This window comes from Zeus faber, assembly GCF_960531495.2.
Source record: "Zeus faber genome assembly, chromosome: 3".
NCBI lineage: Eukaryota > Metazoa > Chordata > Actinopteri > Zeiformes > Zeidae > Zeus > Zeus faber.
The window spans coordinates 19,074,343-19,087,768 of NC_137190.1; the positions used below are offsets into that span (position 1 = coordinate 19,074,343).

Sequence of the window (13,426 nt, forward strand, 5' to 3'; positions counted from 1 at the left end):
TTGCTGTTACCAGAGGAATCTGCGCCTGAGGGAACAGCGTTTGTTACACCATGTGATAGAAGAGCCCTCGCTGCTCGTAAAGCCATTCTCCAAGGTCAGTATTGTTCCCCGAACATCTCCTGGTACCAGTTGTTTTTTTTGTTCAAACATTGTATAGTCCCGTGCAAAGACATGTGCATTTTCAACAGTGCATTGATGTTTACATAAAATATCCAGTTATTTGACACATATGGACCTCGTCAATTAGATGTAATTATTTCTCGAATATAGACTCCCGTTCCAAAGGCATTTATTTACGGGGGGAAATGAACGGGGCTTTCACGCTAACATCTCAGTCACAATCTCAGCGACTGAGTGACCAGGTTTTTGAAACACTTTTTATCTACATAATGTTTTGCGTCTCACGGCACTTGGTAGATTGATTTTTGTAACCACTGTCAAGTGGTTGCAGTGGTTTTGCAAGCATTCTTCTTCAATCAACATTAGGACAAATGACAGAGAGTGTAACGCTTACCATTGCAACATACAGGTGACTGTTGCTAAGCAATGCACAGACTTCGTAAACACCCACCGGCAGCACTGAATGTTTGTCGATATAGAACTAAGCCCCACCCCCTCCCTCATGAACAGGTTGTGCTTACACACACACACACACACACACACACACACACACACACACACACACACACACACACACACACACACACACACACACACACACACACACACACACACACACACACACACACACACACACACACACACACACACACAGAGCGTCTAGAACTCTGGGGAGAAACACAAAGTCCCGACAACACCACAACGTTTATTATTTATTTAGACCTAGTTGTCACATTTGTTTTGTTTTTGATTTGATAAAAACGTTATTTTAGTGAAATGTTAATTAAAGCGACTGCACTTGTTACTTGTTGTTCACGAACGGAAATTATTTGATTTCAAGCAAAACAATTTACGGAATGTAGCACTAAAAGGTGAAAAAAAATAAAAAATAAGAATAATAATTGCACTTTGACAAAGACGATATTTTGACGATATTTCAGCGTTGCCAAAAAGTTGATGTTTTGGCTTCAAATGTGGGTTGATAACAAATCTAACTACACCTAACTAGAATAGAATGACAAATTCAACACCATGTTTTGGAAATTGCACTGCACCCCAATACGAAATAGATTACTCATTCAACCTTATTGTGGACATCAGCTCCACAATAACACCACAATCATCCCAGCCACACTGGGCCGGGGGGAACCTGACCCCATCTGTGGGAGATTACAGACTTCCTGATAGACAGGAAACAGCACATGCAGCTGGGGAAGCGTTACCTTATCCCAACAAGAGTGTGCGCTCCCTCCCTGCTCTACCGGCATTACACAAACAAGTGCAACTCCGGTGAAACATGTTTCATCACCATAAAATTGCGGGGGGCAGCATTTGTTAGCCCTTAATCCTGTATCTAATTGATCACTATTTTAATAGTGCACAATCCCTATTTGAAAGAATGAAAGTTGCAGTTAGAACATTTAACCACAGCAAGATGTCATCTGAATAAGGGAGTGGATGCAGAGTTGTGTGTGTGTGTGTGTGTGTGTGTGTGTGTGTGTGTGTGTGTGTGTGTGTGTGTGTGTGTGTGTGTGTGTGTGTGTGTGTGTGTCCACTGACCGTCCATGCGAGTGGAAGTCCAGCTGAAGGATCTTGTCCTGATGAAAGACTGCTCTTTTGGCTCTCTGGTGGTTGTTGTGCAGGGCTGCTGTGTCGTACGACAAGCCCTCATAGTGACGAATGTATTTATTGAGAGGATTCCCAAACTGCCCTGAAACAGAATTCAACATTTCATCAAAAAAACAAACAAAAATTAAAAAATAAAAACAGGTGACAAAATCCGGTATAATTAAGAGTTCAGCTGTATTGGATAGAATTTGATCAACAAAGGGAGATGGAGCAGCTGGTTTCACTACATGACTGCAATAAAACTATAACATATTTCCATATTCAGGGTAGAGAGGGAATCTGAAGCATCTCTGCTTGTTAACAGGGAGACTCAACGACGCAGTTTCACAGCTACACAGACGCTGCAAGTCCCACAGTACTGCTTCAAAAAAGTATATCTAACAACTCTGAACCGCACAGCAGGGTTGAGAGCTGAAACTCATCACTCTCAGTAAGCGGGGGAGCTGGGCGGTCTTCTCACACTTCGTACAAGAGAAACGTTTGGCAAAACAGAAGGGGCAGACAAGCCCAGAGCAGTGCTGCTGCATCATTAACCCCTTTCCAACTAGCACTGAAAGCCATAAATCTACTGGCAAAGTTCCGTATTGGCGTCATGTGGGAAAGGGAGGTGGCCTCGATGATCTATAAGAGTGGTATCGTAAATTTCCCCAACCTCAAAGTAGTATAATTTCCGGCAGTTTCCGGTACTGCTGTGAATAAGAGGGTGGGGGAATGGAAGCAGTAACCTTACCATAAGGTAGACGTGGAGTGAATCCAAATAAAGCAAAAATAGTGGATTTTTCGTCTATTTATTTAGGACAAATATTTAAAAAAATGATTTGTTTACAGGGAGAACAAATCCACTAAAAAAAAAAAAAAAAAACAAAAAAAAAAACAACATTCGGGAAAAAAGTTTGTCCTATCCGAACCGTGGCACTCGGCTGCAAAGACGAAAAACTAAAACACGTCCAGTCTTGACAGGGACAGGTCTTTCTATTCTTACATTTTTGTATTTTTTCCTTCTTAAAAATTCCACCCAGACCCTAGACGCCTTTTAGAGTTAGGGTGTGGCGCACAGACATCACGACCAAGCGCTTTGCTTGGCTCGCCGCCTGCACCGCAGCACGGTGCGGAGGGAGCGAGCGGACAGGGAGAGGTAGAACAGGTGGAGAAAGTTCCTTCTCCAGAGGCAGAGGGTGTAGGACATGTTGAAAATGATCACACTGAGGGTTAATGCATGCGGGGACGGGGGTTGTCTCCCCTTAGTCTAGCAGAGGACACACACACACACACACACACACACACACACACACACACACACACACACACACACACACACACACACACACACACACACACACACACACACACACACACACACACACACACACACACACACTAATCTTCGTAAATTGTATTTATTCATATTAAAAATGTCTTAACTGACAGCGCTTATTCTATTTTTGAATATTGAATAAAAATATTATACAACTACATGCCTTGATGATATCATTCTGTATATAGACTCCTTATCAATTGTTTTTAAGCTCAACAAACACAGATAATATTTGACCGGAATCCCTCCCATTTGTCCGGGAAATTAAAATCTTCCAGGCAACGTTGACCGGCGCCAATTTTTTCTAATGGAAACTCTGCTACATCCTGCCTTTGCCGGATATTGTTACCCAGCAACGTTGAGGATTCCATGTGGGAAGGAGGCTATTATTGATATGTTTTCTGGCTATATCTGTAACTGAAACAGGGAAAACAAAAATCTTAGCATGCCTATGTAGAGGTATGGTGTGTAGGAAGTTCTAAAATAAACTTAAATAAAGGGACATTTCGGTCAAAGGGCTATAATCAGGCAAATATCCCAAATAATTGCCGGATGAATATTAATTGCAAGTTGAGACAGTGTGCGGGAGTCTCTTCTCTGTTTGAATATCAACTCTTGCAGGGGAAACACATATCTTAGTATAAAAAGAACGGCAGACTCAGGGGTGTCAAAAATAATTTCAATAGTAAATTGGATTCCGCTTTGTAAGCACATTTTTAGCAGACAGGTAAATAAAATATTTTAGGGACTTTCAAGTTGCAACAAGCAGATTTCCTTGGCCACTCGCATCTCTGTGAGGCCTCATGAAGACATTTTTATCAGTGTAACGAATGTTGGTGCAGGTTTTGATCCTGGGATGAGGGAGTCCCACTTTTTTTGAAGACAGACAGAGATACTGGGTTTCCTTAAAAGCGGCGTGACAGTGACAGAGGCAACTTTTAAGATGCAAAACAGCATGCCACGCTCCACTCTGCTTTGGCAGCCTGTGTGCACACACCCTCTAGTCGCAGAGGCAGAATGAGGAAGCAGGGAGCAGCCGGGATAAACCTCAAACAACTGCAAGCGGCTATAGTAAAAGCTGTCACTCCCTTTGACACTCAACAGCTAGGACTGCAAAATATGGAAACAAATGTACAATGTGGGATTAACTTGTTGGAATCAGTCAAACTAAATCAGTCAGAAAAATGTCAAAAAGTACCAAATTTAAGCTCGGTAAAAACAAACCAGGAACAGGAACCAAATGTCTATTTTAAAAGGAATGGGCGGTAGAACATTTTTAACCAACTATACAAAGGCAATAGCATCTCTGTCAAACGCATTAGGATACAAGCTTTATTATGATATGAAAAAACATTCCAAAGAAAAAAAAAAAAAAAAAAAAAGCCTATTGTAGTCATTTTCTAGCTGCTCTGCAAACCATTGCCTAAAATAAGTACAAAGCATTTCAACAAGTACAAAAAAAATTACCAAAAAATAAAAATAAATAAAAATAAATGGAAAGTCCTGGGTAAGACCTGCTTGACTGTGCCAGGAATCCTAAATGGGGTGAAGTTTGTCTTTCCAGCAGGACAAGACCAAAGCACACTGTCAGAGCAACACTGGAGGGGCTTAAAATGAAGAAAATTGATGTCCCGGTCAGGAGTCTTAACTCCATATAACATCTGTGGCAGGAACTCAAAACTTGCTGTCGACTGCCGCTCCCCAACTTACCATTCTAAAAGTATGAATGGGCCAATTTTGTGCAATGTTTAAACATGAATAGACTTATCCAAATGGGCTACTGGCTCTAATAGCTGTGAGATGTGGTTCAACCAAATACTGAACAAGGGGAGTCCGATACTTATGAACTGTTGACATTTCAGTTTTTAAATGTTTTTTTATTGTTTCTATTGTTTCTTTCTTTTCTTGGGCCCCACGGTGAAAAGTGTGTGATTGAAATTGGTTCAAAATCCCAGGTTGTTACTGCTGAATACCTTTCCCCCCCCCTCCAAAGGAACTGTTTTCTACGCAGCCACGCCCACCTTCTAAGAAAACGTCGCACAAAACCACAGGTAAAAAGACGCGTCGGCGAGTTGTCGAGAGACGCCTGGGCCAGCAGCAACGTGTTGCAGTAACACGGCGTTGAGCGAGTCAGGGAGGAAAATATTCTAATTATTGTGATAAAAGCAGCGGGGGTAAGGCTCCGGAGTGGATGAAGACTTTAATTAAATAAGGAATGCAGTATTCATGTATGGAACCAAACACTGCCGCTCCCCTGATTAACCCCCGCAAGAGGACGTGTCAACAACTGCGTGGCATTAAAAGGATGCTGGCGGCTCGCTTTCCAGAAGGCCAGTTGCATAATTACTGAGCATCATGGTCGGGGACTTCTGAGAAACCCCGAGAACACGTATCTCGCAAGTCAACAGCCATTAAAGCAAAAAAAAAAAACAATCGCACATAGGAACAATATGGTCTAGATATTCACGACCGCTGAAGAAAAACATTTTGTTCTGTCTTTTGTCAGCTTCCTCGCATTTGATATCTTTTATATTATCCTGCACTCTGCAAGAGAGAAGACGTGATTACGAGCGCTATCCTGCATTTTTGTTTACCCCGCATGCGGCTCGGAAACGGTGGGAGAGTGCACCAATTTGAATGACATTATTTATACGGTGATTGCAGATCTTCGGTCGGTTCTGACACACATACGCACTCGACGGCGGCCGTCTTTGAGGAGTGAAACCCTCGAGTCGAGATGGAGGGGAGAGGGGAGACGGATGCTTGTCGCTAGGCTCGTACTTGACTGTACAATCACAGTCTTCGTCAGCAAAGCCGACGGAAACGGGACAGCAAAAAAACTGTTTAAAAAGGGTACAATATGTAACTTTTTTCCACATTAAAGTTTCTAAAAAAGGACTAGACCTGTTATACTGGTGTTTTTTTTCCCCCCATATCCAGTTTACCCCCTCTACTTGCTATAAGTTCCTGTGCGACACATGGAACACCGGGTGATAAGACAGAGGACGCCGTGAAGCAGCTAATGTGAGCTAGCCACTCTATTGTACTATTGTTTGTGTTGCTCTACTACCAATCGCTTGATGGAGCACGATTATTTATTGCCGTTTGCCGCACGTTCTGACACAGAGTGAGACACGTCAGATCGACTTTCATTGGCAGTGGTGCAATGAAGACAAGACCGTGTGATCCCAGGCTACTTTACGAGGTCGTCAAAGGTCGCCTTTTGTTATTGTTTTAATTGAGAGACCCCTAGCGGCAGAGATTACATATTTTACCTTTAGTTTAAGTTAAAAAATAAAAAATAAAATCCATGTATGCAATTAAGTAAGTGATTTTGGAAGAGTCAAAAGTTATTGTGTTTTTTTTTTTCTTTGGTCTTTGCAGTGAAAGATGCACAGTGATTCAGTCATCCGATAACAACCGACCATTGGTCGCACATGGCCAAATTAACTTCTAGCTGCAAAACGAGTTTGTCAAATTGTTGGAATTTTACACAATTTTTTTAATCTTTCTTTTTTCTACATTAAGAAGTAACATCGTGACAAAGTGAGAAGCTAGCAGGTGCTGCAATTCCCATCAGTTTCAAAATCCCCTTTGTGATTGCATTTTGTAAGAGGTGCGCAGTCCAAGAACAGTATTTTACCTTCTGTTTTCAGACACCACATAAGTCCTTTATACCACAAGTTTGTTTACCACTCGGTTTTCCACTCCAGGAGACTTAATTGGTTCCACCTCAACTGCCATGTGAAGCGAATAAGTCGTTTTCAGGCGGCGGTGCTGTGTGATAAGTCATAAAGTTGTGAAGGTCAGTTTATTTACATATTTAATGCATCACCAAAGTTTTATTATGGTGAAATATACATACGGTAGGTTCCTGCTCATATGGTTGAGACTTTCTTTTTTTAAAAAGGGGGAAGAGGAAATCGACAAATGTGAGATATCGTCGGTGAAATGGTCTTGGGTAAAGTCACACTTATTTTTAAGAGTGTTCCGCATAACCAACGACAACAGGGGAAGAACATGTAAAACAGCCGGGCCGATCTGAGCCGAGATTTAAACGCCGGTCCCTGGTGCTGCGAGGCAACAGGCCTACCAGGCACGTGCAGAGGAGGCAGGCGGAGAGTGCCCAAGCACCTGCCCCTTTGCCCCTTGATGCCCCATGGGCCCCATGGTGCCCTTCTTATCCGGGATTTTTAAAGAAAATCATTTTAAGCGTGAACAGGCATCGAGGCAGTGGACTGTCTGGGCACGATAAGCATATTCATGAGGAACGTGTCCTCGGCGCGCCCCCCCCGCCACGTGCGCACGGTGCGCCCCCGTGCCGCTCCGTTTCCTTATGGAACACGCCATACACACTACGTCACGGGGAACGCTTCCCCCCTCTGAACATCTCTGCACGGGCCTGAGCTTTGTTTAATCGCGCCGTGTACAAAATGTTCCCCCAACAAAACATAATCGACCATGACTCATTCCACCCTCACATCAGCATGCATGTTAATACCGGTGATGCGGCGTACGTAGCGGAAATCAAATAGCTCAAAAACGATGACCGTCTTTCCTGCACGTGGAATCATAGGAGCGCCATAGGACTTAAGGGTCGCGCGGGCATGAGCGGAAGCAGGATCGTGACCTGACAAATTTCTGAGCTTTTACACTCGGGTGTGTTTCCTCCTCGCAGTGAGCTGACGCTACAAACTCTGCTTTGCTGAGCGAACAGTGTTTACACCGGTGGACAAAGCACAGGCAAGGTTTTGAAGTGCATTTTAGACACACCGATTATACTTAGCCTCCCACCAGGTTTCACAGTGTTATGTCTCATTTCTTGTGGACACAAGGCCACTTCAGCTGGTATTTCAAGTTATGCTGTAGCGGCATAAATATGGGCTTAACCATACAATGCAAAACAATGTGATTATCAGTGTGGACGGCAGCAACATATTGTTGTTTCGCCGCCGTCGCCCAAGGGAGAGGAAAAAGAAAACCGTTACGTTAATAGAGAATATCAGGTTCTTCTCACTGTAACCACAGCACACCGCCTGGCTCAACACTGTGCTTTTCACAGACGTTCATTGATCCTTGTTGTGAAGCATGTTAAAGGCATAACCGATCAGACAGAGCAGAACAGTCCATAATGAAATCAAACAGGGTAATAATTTGTCCAACCGAGAGATTAACCACCCGCTATGACTAAAGATGATATCACCGGTGACGGTCATTAAAAGAAGCCAACAAAATTAAAAACCATGATCTCTGCCGTGCAACGGGCCCCAGCTTCCATTATGCAATTATCAATACATTTAAATCAGGCCCAACCGTCACGGGGAATTTGTGAGTGTAAAGAGATCATTCTAAAAGTCATCCACAGATTAGAAGAGTCCCGTCGGGAGGATAAAATGAATCCAAGTCAATTAGGGATCTTCGGTTAAGACCCACGGCTCTGATAGCGTTCACCGACACGACAATAGCAATTTACGTCAGCACAAATGGGGACATTGATTTAATCCCCTTGCTTTTCTTCCCTGGCTGAAGGCTCCCTGGCCCAGCACCTGTGGCAACAATACAAAAGGTCTGTCTCCACTTTTGCTACAGAACAATTTGGGATCTGACCAAAAGCGTAATTGTGGAGAATATTGCCGATGAACTACTCATAAGCTACGACTAGGGATGCGCTTACACAAAGGATGCACAATTAGAGATTTGAAAAAAGGGTCAAATTCAACATGAAAAAGTCACACGATGACAAAAATTAAATAATATATACAACTACCTGATGAATGATGGTTTTATAATCAGATACTTGAGATTTTATAAGTACGACTGCATGAGCACAGCATCGGACCCCGACACCTGATAATCGGTATCGGCATCCGTCCAATTACACAACCTGCGTTATCTTTATTCACTGGGAAAACAATCAGATGTGACGCCCCAGAATCAAACCATCTTACTGACTGCCCACATACACTGTGTGGCAACACGCTGCATCGTTCAACTTATAGTATCCACCCACATGTTCGGCTGTTAGACATAATTCAATAAATAAACAAGGAATTCATCTGGTACCACACTGTTCTGTCTTAAGATGTGTGTTTTGCCATTCATAGTGAGGAACATTATAAAATAATGTTAACCGGTTATAAAACTTGTGATGGAGACCTAATGGGTGAACTCTGACTTGGCCAGGCAATACTTTCTCAGACCCTAATATACTTATTAACATGTAAAATATTTGTACTCAATATTCTGAAAGACGTGGGACTCAGTGTTTCCCATACATTGATTTATTTGTAGCGGTCCTCCCCAATATGACTGCCAAATATTGATTCTCTATTATAATTTTTTTTTTACTATCTAAAATGGATAAAATCCTTTTTCATTGTGGAGCTGCACGCAGCGCATTGATTGACTCAGCCCCTCCTTGACAACGGACCCGTCAGCCTCTCCATGCACACTCTGAATCAAAGATCATGTGCAGGATGTTTGATGAATAGCCCCGGTTTTAAAATAGCTCTGATTTAAATGTAAGCTAATCTTTGATCGAAATAAAAAAATATTAAAAATAGCCCGATTTATTCCGATGTTGCAATAAAGCCCTCGAAAATAATATGATCCGGGAGGTTGAAGGTCATGCGCCTGGCGCTCGGCTCGCATCTCCAGCGGTTCCTCTGCCCTCACGTTAGCAATGCGCGTAGCATTGCTTGCCAGGCATGCATTTCGTGCTTCACACATTGGCTGATGTCACAAATCGCCCCGGTGAGTGGAACTGGATGATGTCACAAAGCGCCCCAGCTGCACAGAGCAGCTCTCTGTTCGGTTGTGAGATCCAAAGTGTATTAATATAACACGTGTCACGTGTCTAAATTGCACCGAATTCGACACTGCATGGATCGCCAGCAATACACCCACCAAGTGTGAAGTAGATCGGATGAACAGCTGTCGAGGTAATCAAAGGACACACAGAGATTCCTAGAATTATAGATAGATGTACGACTGAGAGGCACTGTGGTGTCGTTTTGTCATAGGTGGCGCTACAGCAATTGTATACCTTTCAATGGCAGCTATTTTGAAAGTTTAATTTGGTCCAATGTTCACTAAAATGGGTCCACAACATGTCTGGATTGGGCATATTTTAGATAATCTGCCATAAATCATCAACGCATTGTGATATCATCATTCAATTTGGTAGATATGTGCAGGATACAACTGAGGCTCTGCAAAAAATCTCATGTACTTTGGTCAATAGGCGGCGCAATGGCAATCGCATAACTTTCAATGGCGATATCTCATTTGGCGCATATTTGTGTCATATTTCCACCATTTTGAGTTTAGTCCAAAATGTTTTTTTGTAGCGCCTCCTACACATTTGGTCCAAATGAACAAAATGGCCGTCATCAGCCAATCAAATTGCAGCATCAATTACACAGTTAGAAATGGCTGATCTGCATTAAATTTGATGGTCAAACGTACCTACAATTACGCTTGTCGAAATAAGTCCTCCCACTTCTAATGTGGGAGGAATCGTCCATTAGGGGACGCTATAGTTTCATCTTTTTTGCCATTTGGCCATGACTTGTACACTGCTTTATGTGCAATAGAAATCATTCCCTAGATTCTAATTTTGTCTTTGAGTTGGTTGCCATTTGTGGATTTACTGTGACTAACTTGGATCCCTATCTATACATAATCCCTTTTTTTTTCCTGGTGCATAGAGAACATTTTGGATACACTGTATAGTCTGTATAAACTGTATTTTGTGTTGTTTTATTGCTACTTGTCTGCACTACATTTCACCAACTATAACTAAGGCAAATTGCTTGTATATGAACATGCACATACGACATTGGATATATAGATATATATATCTATATATCTATATATACTGATTCTGATTGGCTGCGATGTACTGTTCCTTTCATTTCAAATTCACTTCAATACAATTTCTTCTGTGTGTTGTCAGTTGTCCTTTTGCCATTTGAACAACGCCCCTAGCCTTTCGAACTATTCGGCTATTACACGTTAGCCAGGAAAGAACAGAGCATGTTTCACTGCTGTGGGGTTGACAGCTGTCAGGCACAGCAGCAGAACAACCCGTTGGATCTACGCGGCATTTCACCATTTCCAGAACCCCCCCCCTCTTCCCCCAAAACTTCCAAATCAGACGCATCCAGAGAGTAAACCAGCTCTGGATCTCCCCTCCGATCCGATTAGCTGCGTTAGCGATCAACTCAACACTTTCGTTTTTCACTGAGTGAACCCGACTTACCTTCAATGCGTCGCAGGCAGCAAAACATGAACATTAGATTTACAAATTTCATATCGATAAAATACGCTAAACGAGCTATTAGAACGACGACTCGATAGAGCAGATTATTTCCCTCGGAGGTTAGAGCCGCTCTGAGCCACCAAGCGCCATCACAACACTGTTATGGCTTCAGATGTATGACGTCACAGATAGAGGCTCTCCTCCCTTCCGGGTTCTGACGGGTAATATTGCGCCGCGTTCCAGCATGGGCGAGCCTCGGAAAAATCACGCCTCCTACAGCTTGGAAAGGTTGCAAATGGACGACCATTCAAAAAGTCGGGATTCGATGTCGTAAATTCGAGGTCGTTTGCCAAGATGACAGACTTGTCATCACAGTGACATGGCGTCACGCGGTTGAGGGTGACGTTTCCCTTTGATTGGGTTTCATTTGGAAAAACACGTCTAACTTCGGTTTGTAAACTACTCCTTTTTATGTTAACATAGGTTTATCTTGTCGAGTTCACGAGCTTTCCAAACACGCGTGGCGCACACACACGCACGCACACACACACACGCACACACAGACACGTGCGCCTCTGGTATCTATGTTTTCCAGAACACATTGAGCTCGATTTGAAGCAACACCGATTTGAAGTGACCAATTTCCGAGTTCCACCGGGATGCAGCCTTATTGAAAATTCAGGGCACGCCCGACTCTCCCGTGTTTGCGCCAACTACACGGACCCGAAAATGCAGCGGGTCACACGGTGGTCCGCTCCGCAACACTGCCACTCTGCCATTTGTTCGCCACCGCAAATCGCGATGGGTTCGGCGTACGCAACGGTGAACTTTCGGTAAATCCATAACTTCCGAGTTTGCCTCCTCCGGAAACAAAAGACGAGGGAGGATCCCTCTCTGGACAAGCGTCAGTGTGATTCTGTATGTGTATGTCAAAAGTAAGCTCCAGTATAAAGTACGTAACATGTTTAATCGACATAAACAATATAAAAGGGAATTGAAGAATAATAATTTAAATCTAAGTGTATGTTAGGGAGGAAAGGAAATCGAGCGATGCACACATTCTCCGTACACACGTGGTATCATTTGCTTCGCAGAAAACTCTCAATTTCCAGGTGTTATTGTGGTGACGAGGTTTCTCTCAGCACATTGAGCCAGTTCGTCGGGTGACCCACATTTGCAGATCCATAAGTCCGTAATTCACGCTAAATCACTGTCTTTGACGCCCGACCGTCAGTGGGACAGTGGTTGGATTGGCGGCTATTTGTTGCTGTCGCCCGGGGAAAGACGTTTCAGTCGTTGAGGGAGGGAGGGAGGGGGGGGGGGGTCTGTAGTTGGTGTTTCTTTCCTTAATTGGGCCTCCCTGCCACCCAGTGGCCGAGTAAAGCTATTACAATATTATTTTGCTCCAAGGCAGCGCGCATGGGCGTGCCACGCACGTTTGGATCCTCTTTCCACTCGTCTAGTTTGTGCAATTGAATACGAGGCCTGCACACATATGTTTCTGGGACCCCCCCCCCCTCTCTCTCCTGCTAATAGCTCTACTTTCCTGCCTACGTCTCCATATTCTGCCACCAATAACTTAAACCCGAGTGTCAGTGTTGACATGGGGTGGTTGGGTTTCAAGGTGGGACAGACGATATCTCAAATGAAACGTTGATTCATTTCCAAACACAAAAGGCGGCGACGATAAAGTTCTCTCCACGTACCAGCCACGTTACATAAGAGAAATACACTGACAGCAACGGTGGAACATAAATAAATAAATGAAATCATAATATAAGTGAAATAAAATTTAAAAAAAAAAAAAAGCTGAAACTTTCGTCCCCTGTCAAATCACTTCCGGTCACGTGGGCCGGCGACGCCCGCGTCACGGTCACGTGGTACTCGCGGTTCGACGCCTGCGCCAACGCGCCGCGTGGGAGCCGCGCGCCTCAGAAGCACAGGGGGGCGCGACGGGGAGGAGCGGCTCGGTGCGCGTTCGGGCGCAGCTCCTCCGCTGACCGTACCCCCGTTGACCCGCGCAGGGTGGAGCGTCCAGTGACAAGAGGGCGGCCGTTGCGACATGACGACGGCGTGTGAGCCGACATTAAAAAGCACAC

The 13,426-nt window shown here is 43.8% G+C and overlaps 1 protein-coding gene across 1 annotated transcript in view; it reads right to left on the minus strand.

Moving 5' to 3' along the window:
- adam10a (ADAM metallopeptidase domain 10a) overlaps positions 1-11,438 on the minus strand; it is a 40,993-nt gene extending 29,555 nt beyond the window's left edge. The window contains exons 1-2 of the mRNA XM_079997411.1: positions 11,328-11,438; positions 1,681-1,831 (exon numbers count right to left, since the gene is read on the minus strand). Coding sequence (XP_079853537.1) covers positions 1,681-1,831; positions 11,328-11,379 — 203 coding nt within the window. The 5' untranslated portion in view covers positions 11,380-11,438. The remainder of the gene's footprint in view (positions 1-1,680; positions 1,832-11,327) is intronic.
- Positions 11,439-13,426: the final 1,988 nt, after the last annotated feature.